At 33.7% G+C, this 12,182-nt stretch overlaps 1 protein-coding gene across 1 annotated transcript in view; it reads left to right on the forward strand.

The window, feature by feature from the left end:
* Window positions 1-12,182, forward strand: part of CDC73 (cell division cycle 73) — a 162,276-nt gene that overhangs the window by 47,051 nt on the left and 103,043 nt on the right. Inside the window, exons 8-10 of the mRNA XM_069074465.1 lie at window positions 3,482-3,580; window positions 5,372-5,450; window positions 11,475-11,539. Coding sequence (XP_068930566.1) covers window positions 3,482-3,580; window positions 5,372-5,450; window positions 11,475-11,539 — 243 coding nt within the window. The remainder of the gene's footprint in view (window positions 1-3,481; window positions 3,581-5,371; window positions 5,451-11,474; window positions 11,540-12,182) is intronic.

Here is a 12,182-nt window from a genome sequence, read left to right on the forward strand (position 1 = left end):
TTATGCATATGTGGTCATGCAAAACATTTCTGTATTAACCGTGTTGCAAAAGAAAACACAAACCAAAAAAAGAAAAATAAAGAAAAAATAGTATGTTTCAGTCTATATTCAGACATCAGTTCTTTCTGTGGAGGTGAATAGCATTTTTCATCACAAGTCCTTCAGAATTGTTTGGATCACTGTATGGCTAAGAATAGCTAAGTTATTCATAGTTGATCATCATGCAATCTTGCTGTTACTGTGTACAATGCTCTTCATTTCTTATAGCATCCTAGTATTCTATCAATCCTATACCACAACTTGTTCGACTGTTCTCCAATTGATGGGCATCCCCTCAATTTCCAATTCTTTGCTGCCACAAAAAGAGCTGGTATTAATATTTTTGTACATAGATCCGTTTCCTTTTTAAATCCTTTGGGATACAGACCTAGTTGTGGTATTGCTGGGTCAAAGGTTATATATACATAGTTTTATATGCAACATTCTACACCCATTGTGCCCCCCACTTCTTCTAAGAATCCAGGGAATTGCCTTATTATATTTCTTTATGGCTGGCAAGCTTGGTCATTATAATTTTGCAACACTGAATTTCTGTTTTTTGTTGTTATTGTTCTTTCCATTTATATTCTAATGGTCATTGTATATACTGTTTTTCTAGTTTTGCTTACTTCACTTGGCATCAGTTTATGTGTCTTCCTGTGCTCTTCATTCATCATATTCATCATTTCTTATGTGTTATGATGTTCCATTATATTCATGGACCCCAACTTACTTAGCTTTTCCCCAATCAATACAATACAATCCCCCAATACAAGAGTATGTACATGTTTTCAAATCTTTGCTGCTACAAAAGTGCAGCTATATTTTGTCATATATGTAACTTTAAAAATTTTTGTCATTGCTTTTCTTGGGTCATATGATTAGTTGTAGAATCTCTTGGACAAAGGTTGTAGATGTTTTAGTTACACTGTTCTTATAACATATAACTTTTTTCATCCTTTCTTTCTCTTTTTGACCTAGTTGTTGATAGCTGTGTCTATTTCCTCTTTCTCAATTCATCCTTTTGTAAATAGGCTTGCATTCTAACTACTTTACTGTTCCCAGAAATCTGCAAAAATCTACAAATCAACAAGTCCAAAGCCCTTTTTTTAAAAAAAAAAATCCTCATTCTTGATAATGTGTCTTGATTTTGACAAAACAGTTACTTTTCTCCCAGTAGAAACTCTTCTCACTATGCTTTAGATGTAATATACTCTCTTGGTTCTGTCCCTACTTCTCTAACAACTCTTGTCTCCTTTCTCAATTACTAATGTGGATTTTTTTTTTTTACTAAGCACCCTGTTTTTGTGTCTCATCTCTTATCTCTCTACTATCTATTTGATTTATTTCACCTATTAAACTCATTTAAGTTCCCAGGGCTTCAAATTACCAAACATATACAGAATTGTATTTCTAGTCCTGACCTTTTTTTCGTGAGCTCCAGACCTACATCTCTTGCTGCTTGTAAAACGTCTCCATGTACATTATATGTTCACTGACTACATTCCTGAATCTGAGCTCACTTTCTTTTTATCTAAACTTATTCTTCTCTCTTTCTTTGAAATAACCATTCATCTAATCTCTGATGTTTGAAACCTTGGAATTTTTAAATCAAATTTAGAGCTGGAAGGGATCTTGGAGATGATCAAGTTCAACCCTCTCATTTTACAGATTAGGAAACCAAAGACCCAGAGAGGTTCAATAACAAACCCAAGGTTACACATATGAGAAGTAGAGCCAGGATTTGTATATAGGTCCTATGACTCCAAATCTAGTGTCCTTTCTACTACATAACTTTGACTCTGACCTCTCCCTCTACTCTTCTAATCAGTTTTTCAATAATTTCTCCTAATTTGATCTCCACAGTTTCTTTTGCACGTCTCCTTTTACTTTCTTACCATCATCCTAATATACACCCTCATTACCCTCCCCCTGGACTGTTATGATAGGCTCCTAATAGTCTCTCTTTACTCTCACTCAGTACCTAGTCTGTCCTTCATACTTAGGCCAACATAATCTTCCTTATGTTTAAGATGCTCTCAGTTTACAGATAAGGAGTAATTGCCACTGTTGATACAGGCAGCAAGTGTCAGAAGAAGGCTTCAAACAGGTCCTTGGCCTCTAGAGCAAATGCTTTATAGTCTAACAGAGGTTAAGTGACTTGCTCAGGGTCACATAGCTAATAGTGTAACAGCTAATCTGTGGGTAGATTTGAACCCATGCCTTCCTGACTCCAGAACCAGTGCTGTATCTACTGAGTCACCTAGCTGCCTCCACTGTATGTGACCTTTTAAAAAGGTTGGAGAGATAGTTTCTGGGTAATTTAATCATTTTATTAATGAGGCCAGCAGGTTATGAATAAAAGGATGGTCATTTGGCCAGCTCTCTTAGACCAAACATAGTCATGGGGTGGGCTAACAGTTCATATACCCTTTGAAGCAAGGAAGGGCTTCTAATGACATCATGTCACCCTTGGGCAGAGAAATTATCTCTACTCAGACCTCCCTCAACCTTGTGCTATCTAGACAAAAGCATCTGTCTCCCCCTAAGCTTGAGTAAAGCACAGTGGGCTTCCCTAACTTAGGTAAATTCCTTGTAAGGTTGGGTAGGGTCTGACCAAGATGAGGAGAGTTAATATAGTCTCATTATTATATATATTATTATTTAATTTTTATTAATATAATAATTATTATATATAATTAATATATATAATGTCCTTCAAGTAACTGAACTTTTTAAAATGAGGAATTTAGAAGAAGGGGAGAAAACTGGATCTCCCTGAGATATTGGTTATAAATAATCATTTCTAAAATTGGGGGTAGCTGAGAAAGTTCATTTAAGACCATCTAAGACCAAACTCACTTGAAAGGTAATACAGGGTGCCCTGGTCACACGTTGGAGACAAGTGCCTCATTGAAATCACCAGATGACTGAGCAAAAATGAGAAATTTTCTCTTCACCCACCCCCTACCCCATGTGTTGAGAAGGCAAGAAATATCTATTATACATATGAAGTCATGTAAAACATATTTTCACATTAACCATATGAAGAAAAAAAGCAAGAAAAATAAGTCTCATTCTGTTGCAACCTATCTGAATAGAAAAATCAGCTAATTTATAGTTTGAAATAAAATTTATATATTTTATAATTGGTTTATAGATCTTGAGTTTTGCAAAGCAACCTTGGGCCTTTAAATATCTGGTTGTGGCGGCAAGTAATGATTTTAATAGTTAGAAAATGCAACTTCCTGTATCAGTTTTAAACTGAATTCACAAGTTATAAATTATTGCCCCAAGATTCTGTAGCACTATGGTGATGACATACTAGGGAAGACCTGGTGAGTTAAATTTTAGACTTGAAGATAATGTTATAAAGTGCAGTTCTTTGAAGTCTTTTTAATTTATTTGAATGAAATTAATTAAAAATCTATTTACATTGTAGAATTTTGCCAAGAATATTTTTGCAATTCTTCAATCTGTAAAAGCCAGGGAGGAAGGACGTGCACCTGAGCAGAGGCCTGCACCTAATACGGCACCTGTGGTAAGAACCTTTCTATGCTTATTGACACAGTAGTTTTTATTTTAATTTTAATTTTAGTGAAAATTTGCTTTATTTTAATAAAATGTGTATTTATTTTAAATAAAATTTAATTTTGATAAAAATAGAATTTAATAAAAAGGCCTATTTCAGAGAGTAAGATAAAATATTAATATAAATGGTCACCTGCTTTTTTTAGATGCAGTTTTATCTTGGATAATGAAATGCCTCATTATCTTAAAATATATTAAAAATTCAGTTGTAATATTGTCTTTGTAATAATCAAGAGTAACCATTTCTTTTGCACTTTTTTTTTTAAAGCAATTGGGGTTAAGTAACTTGCTCAAGGTTACATGGCCAGTTATTTTGTGTGGGTGCCAAGTATCTGAGGCCAGAAACGATCCCGGGTCTCCCGACACTGGGGCCTGTACTCTTACTCACTGCGCCACCTGGCCGCCCCTCTTTTGCATTTTTATTAGCACTAATATTTAAAGGTAAAACAATTTTTCTGTTACTTGGGAAAATCTCTTCCCTGGTTATTGATTTTTATTAATAACCTTATCAGTTGATTAATGTTTTCCAGGAATTAACTTTTTGTGTGTGGTTATAGGTAGGAAGTAAAAGTCTTAATTAAGAGCATTTCAGTATTTTAAACAAGACACTATGAATCTGTATTTTTCTAGACAATAGAATTATTTGAATGTTAATATTTACTGTAGATTAAATTTTTTGTATGTAGAGTAGCTAAGTTGTCGAAGATCATTTCATTTGGCCCAGTGGTTGTATGATACTAGTCCATAAAGTTGCTAGCATATTTGAGTAAAGCAACAATTATATATTTAAATCTTTAAAATTCCAAATGTGGTGTATATGAAACAATTTGGTAGAAAATATCTAGGTATTTCAGTTTGATATATCATCAATCTATTGTAGGGTTAGCCACAGAAATAGTCTTGGGAATATTTTTCAAATATTCTTTAAAAAAATTATAACTGAAGCAAAGTCATCCTTTTAAAAATCATGTATAAAAATAATTTTGTGCTCTTGTGTAATTCCTCCTATACAGGTTAAAGTTCTTTGTTTAATTCTGTTTTGGAGCAGGACATATGTGATTTTGAGCAAGAAATAATTTATTAGAGCTTTGTAATGCAAATTACTAAAAATTCTTGATATTTAAGTCAAATAATGAGCAGTGTAATTGACTAATGAAATCACTAGAAAGAGGATTGTTAAATGGGTGTAGAAAAATTGAATTTATTTAAAAATGGAAGGAGAATGTTAGTATTGTTAATGATTCCTTGAATTTGTGTAGTTCTTTGAAAAAAATTAAAGCCTCATTATACCTCTCTCCTTTTGTAACTGAATCAGCTTTCATTAAGAACCTACTATGTGCCAGGCTAAGTGTTTGGAATACAAAAAAAATAACCAATTATTTTAGTATAAAAAAAAGACATAATGAAAGACTATGCAAACATTTTTATTACTTCACTTAGTCAAGGTACATTTGGCATGTTTGTAGTGTTTGGATTTTTTTGTTAGTTTGTTTGTTTTCCCCGGTATTGTTGGGTACTTGGTACTTCTGTGAACAGGTAGCAGTAATTTTCAGCAGTTTTGAGAATGCTCTTTAACTCAATCTCTGGGAACAAGTAGTACTCTCCCTTCTGTTTTGATCATCGTTATAAGGGGAAAACCTCCAAGTTAATATGCAAGTTGTGATAGAGAATTAAACAACTCTTTTTGCTATGCTATGTTACTTGCTTTCAAAAATATGGCTAATTGTACCTTTCTTTCAAGGATCCCACATTGCGGAATAAACCACCTATTCCAGCTGCCTACAACAGATATGATCAGGAAAGATTCAAAGGAAAAGAAGGTCAGTATTCAGTTGTTACCTTTCCATATTATTGCTGCACACATCTTGACTGGTTGGTGATATTCTTACCCACACATTACCAATACCTTACTGAAAAGTTGATTTTAAAAAGAAATTTGGAATCAGATGATGTGGGTTCAGATTTATTTATTGCTGGTGTGCCCTCTTTTGGCCCTCAGTTCCTTCTGAGTAAAATGAGATAATAGGACAAAATACATATGATTTCTTAGGTTCCTTCCAAGTATAAACCTATATTTCTCTAATTTACCAGTTGTAAAATAAAATGTGCTCTGGCTATAGAGCAGTTAATTGCAATGAAGAAGGATTCCGATTTCCATGGAAGATTTGGAATATTCAGTACTGCTGCAATGAGCAGTTTGTAAGAATCGGTGGTATAGAAATGTTGTCTTTTTAAAACTGTTGCTTTTGCAAGTCTTACTAGATAAAGTGGTGCCACAGTAAATGACCATTTAAATCATCAATAATTAACTTATGCTTAGTTTCTTTACCAAAGGAGTGTAATTTTGAGAGGTAGAAATGCAAACACCACCTTTACCTCCAGCCCCACTGTTTTATAAGGTGCAGAAAATAAGCCCATAGAGGAGAAAGCAACTTGCCCAAGGTTACACAGGCAAGAAACTCTACAAACTCTTTTAAGCAAGGATTTTTGTTCTGTATCTTTCCACACTGCCTCTCAAACTACAGAAATAAAATTCTGTTTATCCCTGATATAGCTATATGGTAATTTGATTGATTTATTTCATTTAGACTTGGTTTGCTATATCTGAAGCATAAATCAAGTGCTGAAAATAATTAATGATTATGTTATTATTATCTTTGAAAAAGAAAACCACTCCATTTAAGTTCAAAAGAGACTTTTATACTTAACTCACTTATTCTGTGTAATAAAACTAAAGAATGTTAATAGCAAAAAGGAATGTTAGAGGGTCTTTTTTCCTTCCTTCCATTTTATAGATGAGGAAACTAAAGCCTAAAGAGGTTAAACAGTGTGTCATAGTTGATAATATATTTGGTGTCAGAGGATCTGAATTTGAACCTCTGTTCTGTTACTTAAAATCTAAGTATAAGAATATGTGATAGTAATAGTAATAATAAACTAGCATATATGCAATGTGCTTGGCACTTTGCTAAGTGCTTTACAAATATTATCTTGTTTGATGATCACAACGACCCTCTGGCATAGATGCTCTTATCACCCCCATTTCACAGTTGAAACTCAGGCAGATCGGATAAGTGACTTATTTAGGATCATACTGCTGGTAGTCTGAAGTTGAAGTTTTAACATTTCTGACTGCAGGCTCAGCATTTTTCCCACTGTATCACTTAGTTGCCTTCAATGTGAAGAATGTATGATTTTGGTTATTGTAAAGAATAACCAGTTTAGTAATTTATTCTACTGATGGCAAAAGACAGCTTGTCTAGGACTTGAGTTAATTTCTAGAGAGTTACTTGTGGTAAATAGAGGTTTCCCATGGTCACACAGCTAGTAACTGTTATGGGTGGCATTTGTAACTGGAGCTAGATGGGACCTTAGAGACATCTAGTCCTTATTTTATGACTTACTCAAGTTGTCAATAGAATTTGGACTAGCACCTAAACTTCCTGAATACTTTTTCCACCATGTCAGATATGGCAAAAAGTTTTGAACAAGTATTTTAATATGAGTATATTTTGGAACCAGTTCCAATTTAGTTAGTGGGTAAAAACATCTTAGTTGTATTTAGCAATCATCTTAGTTAAAAAAGTTTATTTGAAGCATACTATTTCAATGCAAAACTCTGATGGATAGTAGAGTATCATGTAATTATCTTTTGTTTGTATACTTCATTATATCTGTTTTATTACATCAAATTGGATATTACCTCCATCAATGCAAAACACAATCTATTCAGACCTTCTCATTCTGTACAACTTTTCTATGTCTCCCCAAAACTTTCCATAAAGAAAAAGCTACCAGTTGTGTTGGAAGCCTTCCTTTTTTGGTATAGCATTCCATGGGTTCCAGTGTAATTCTTAGATTTTTCATCACTTAGATTTGCTTAGATCTTTTCCTTGTGAAATGATCACCTCTTTTCTGATTGATCCTGGCTCTGCCACTTAATATCTGGTTTGTTGGACTTCGGCTAAGACACCAGAGTGGGTTTTTCGGAAAAATATTTTATATTGTTGTTAAGAGTTGGCTATTCTTTTTTGTTCATAACATTTGACTACTCACAAATAGTTCTTGATTTCATGTGTTTGGTTTAAATACTTTTATAACTTGGTTATATGAGATCTATAATACTCAAATTATCCCAGAGTACTCTGTCTTCAAGATAGCTTGCATTGTCTTGTGTAGAAGTTATATATTCTTTAATGTTTCTTCCTTTTGCTTCTCTTATGCCAAGTTTTTCTCTTCTTCAGTAGTGTAGTTCATTTTTAGGGACTTCTCTATTGAACCATCCTGAAGTTTCTAATGTTCCATTTTATTTTAGGCCGAATCTGACACAGGGCAGTACCCTGATGGGTCACTTATAAGTCATTCAAAAGATAATGAAAGAAGCGTTAGAAGAACAAGGGTATATTTAAACAAGTTTTATCCATTGAGAACAACTTGAGTTGATTTAACTCAGTTAATCTTTCCTGCCTTTGAATTCTGTCTCTTGGCTATTTTGTACTTAAGGGGCCAAGGGCAGCTATATGTGCAGTGGATAGAGTGCTGGGCTTGGAGTCAGGAAGAACTGAGTTCAGATCTGTGTGACCTTTGGCAAGTCACTTAACCTTTGTTTGCCTCAGTGTCCTCTTCTGAAAAATGAGGATAATAATAGCACCTCCCTTCCGGGTTGTTGTGAGGATCAAATGAGATAGTAATAGTGAAGCGCTTAGCACAGTGCCTGACATATATTAAGTACCATATAAATGTTAGTTAATATTAATAACCTGAGCCTTTAGTTTCCTGAGCCAGTAAAGTCTCAGGGATGGTTTCAATACTTTGAAAGAAAAACCTAGGCTAACCTATAGGGTTTGGGGAATTAGAATATTAATCCCACCATGTATGCTTTCTGAGGAGTTCATAAATTAAGAATTGTTTCAATTTCTTCATATGAAAGCTTTACTTTCTTTTTGAGCATTCATCTTTCAAATCATAGGATCTTTTCTGTTGATGAGTCTGTTTTATACTAGGCATTTATTTTTATTTTTTCTCTTTTGATATCTTTGTTGTTTTCTGCCCTTTTTTGGATAATCCTCTATCACTCACTTGCTGACCCCTCCCCTTTTCTGCTGGGTAGAATGCGTCAGCCTTTTCATGTATGGATATAGGGTTTATTAACTTGGATCCGTTCTTGGAGTTGGGCTTGCAAGAGGTTTAGGACTGACACTAGATGAATGTTAGTCCCCTCTTTGGAGAAAAAAAAAAGTTTTTTTCTGTTATCAATTTAACAAGCATCAACAAACATAAACATTTATTTATTTTATTTTTTTAAAGCAATGGGGTTAAGTAACTTGCTCAAGGTTATACGGCCAGTTATTTCTGGGTGTGGTGCTAGTATCTGAGCCCACATTTGATCTCCAGGTCATCCGGACACTGGAGCTGGTGCTCTTACTCGCTGGGCCACCTGGCCTCCCCTAAGCAATTGGGGTTAAGTTACTTGCTCAAGGTTACACAGCCAGGTGTTTCTGCGTGGGTGCTAAGTGTCTGAGCCTGGATTTCGATCCCCAGGTCATCCTGACACTGGAGCCGGTGCTCTTACTCACTGTGCTACCTGGCTGCCCCAAACATAAACATTTCTATATATAAAGAACAAAAGATTACACAAAATTGTGAAACTATATGCTATACAGTTTGTCTTCAGAGGAAAGAAAAAATGAGGGGAAAAAGAAATTTACATGCTAATAACTTTATTATAAATTTAAAAGAAATAGCAAGTCATACATAATAGATTTTCAATTTTGTGTGCAATCATTTTTTTATTATACTATGTTATGGAAATGCTTGTTTTATTCCATAAATTAAAATTTTTAAAGCTATGTTAAATTTACCAGTTGTAACAAAGTTGTCTTCCATTCATTCTCATTTCTTACTCATCAACATTTCTTTGCCGGAACAAAAAATTTCTGCTGTAAATATTTTTATACTTATGGAACCTCCTGTATTTGACCTCTTTGGGCAACATGTATGGTAATAGTATCACTGAGTTAGAGCATTTTAGACTTTAATTACTTTTGGATATAGTTTTAGATTTCATTGCAGAATAATTAGACCACATCTCAACCAACATTGCCTTAGCTCTCCTGTCCCCCTGCAGATCCTTCAACAGTTGTTACTTTCCTTTGTCATATTTGCCAAACTGATGGCTGTGAGGTGATTTAGAGCACTTTTTCATATGACTTTTTATAATTTGCATTTCTTCTTTTGCAACTGCTTGTTCATGTTCTTTCACCATATATGCTGAGGAATGGACTTAGCTTTTTTTTAAAAATCTTTCATCTGTTTTCGATATTAGCTTTCCTACTTCAGGCTTGATTAGAGTTACCTGCACACCTGCCTAATTTCCTCCCTCTGTTCTCCTTTCCTTCCTGCTTTTTATGTATATTCTTGACTCATTGACATTTCTTCTTGGTCTGAATGTTTTTGAGCCTCCTTTATTTTTTAGAATGATGGTTATTTTAATATCCATATTTAAGGGTAACTTGTGTAATATCAATACATAGTACATGTTTATATATTTAATCACATTTTTTTTTTTTTAAGCAATCGGGGTTAAGTAACTTGCTCAAGGTTACATGACCAGTTATTTCTGGGTGTGGTGCTGAGTATCTGAGCCGGGATTTGATCCAGGTCATTCCGACACTGGAGCCAGTGCTCTTACTCGCTTAGCCACCTGGCTGCCCCTATATATATTTAATCACATTTCAACAAATAACAATTGTCAGATATATGTAAATTATTATGGTAAGCTAAATAAAACTCGATACCCTGCCTTCCTGCAATAGAATAAGAGAGATAACATGTAAACAAAATAAGTATGATAGAAAATAGAATATGACAGATGGAAAAGTTCTACAAAATGCTATGGGAATTTCAAGGAAGAATATGGTTTCTTCTATCCAGAGAATCAAGAAGGACTTTATTTAGATGGTAGTAATAGTAATAGCTAACATTTCCATAACACTTTAAATTTCGTAAATCACTTGATTATATATCTTACCTCATTTGATCTGGTACTATTTTAGCTGTTTCTTGTTGGATAGATGAGTTGGAATTTAACAGATGGAGAAAAAGAGCAGGGGTCAAGGAGGCATTGTAGTTATAGGGAATAAACTGGGAGCAAAGCATAGAGGTAGGAAAGTGAAGTAGGTTTGATTAAAAGTATATAGTTTAGTTTGGCTGCAGTATAGAATATGGAGTCAGGGTATTATGAAATAAATGGGAAATTATATTGAAGTTTAGAGTATAGAATACTGTCACTATCAGGCTTAGGAATTATTTGGAATGTAATACGGAACTGTTAAATGTAATTGTTCTTAAATTCTGTTTGCTCATGGGAGAGTACTGTCTTTTGCCACAATGAATCATGTTACACTTTGGGAGGTTAAGGAGACTCAAAGGTGCATATATGATTGGATATATACCATTAATATAGTTCATGTCAACCCTAGCTCAAATTCTAGGCACATTTGGGTGCAAATTTGTATAACCTTTGAAAATCCTTACATTAAGTAATATTTTAAAAACGTAATTACACCTATATATGCATACATACTTATATGCATATGTGTGCATGTACACATACGGACATGCACACACATGCATTTATACAAATATATACACCTAGAATGACCTTTGTTTGTATCAGAGTTTTTGCTGTTTTAATGTTGGCAAAAACATTTTAACCAATCTGTTTAAAAAATGCACTTAATATCGTGCTACCATTTATTGACCATATGAAATATAAATTATAATAGAGGAAATCTTGTTTGTGAAGTGCAGAAGATTTAACTGGAAACCCTTTTTCTCTACAGAGACGGAAGGCTTCAAAATTGATACAATGGGCACCTACCATGGAATGACTCTAAAGTCTGTAACGGTCAGTAAACATTTCTTCATTTTTCACCTAGGCTTTGGTTTAAGTAAACAATGGTGTGGTTCCTTTTGCCACAGGAGATTGGTGTCAGTAATGTGTATTTTAAAAAATTAATATTTTAGGTATTTTATGTTTCAAATATATCATTAAAAAGTGGTTATAATTGACATTTTGTACCTTTAAGTTCAATAATGCCAACCTTTGAAGATTAAAGAATAGAATAAGAGACTAACAAGTTCTGTACCTTGCCTTTTCACTCTTTGCAAAACTGGGTTGTGTGGGTTCTAATAAATGCTGTTTAGAACTCAAGCGGATGCTAATGGATGGGACATCATTAAGAATTTTGTCATCTCTAAACCAACATAAGTTTGATGAATAGACACACTAAACATATTTCTTAATGTAAATGCATTCACCTTTAATTCCTGCTGACTTGAACTTTATGTATTTGTTATTAACTTTTTTTGATTGGTGACATTATTTTAAATATATACAGTTATGGTTTATTTAAAAGTCAGAATTTGTAAACTTAAATTTATAAAGTCTTTTTTAAAACACATTTTGCCTGTTTCAAGTTAATCAGGAAGAAGTAGAATAAGAAGATTTTGATGGTTAGTTGTGACAATAAAAATGCTTTATTTGAAGG

The sequence above is a fragment of the Petaurus breviceps genome, unplaced genomic scaffold, assembly GCF_028583685.1.
Source record: "Petaurus breviceps papuanus isolate PSGF00001 unplaced genomic scaffold, PetGlider_PUasm1.0 90895, whole genome shotgun sequence".
NCBI lineage: Eukaryota > Metazoa > Chordata > Mammalia > Diprotodontia > Petauridae > Petaurus > Petaurus breviceps.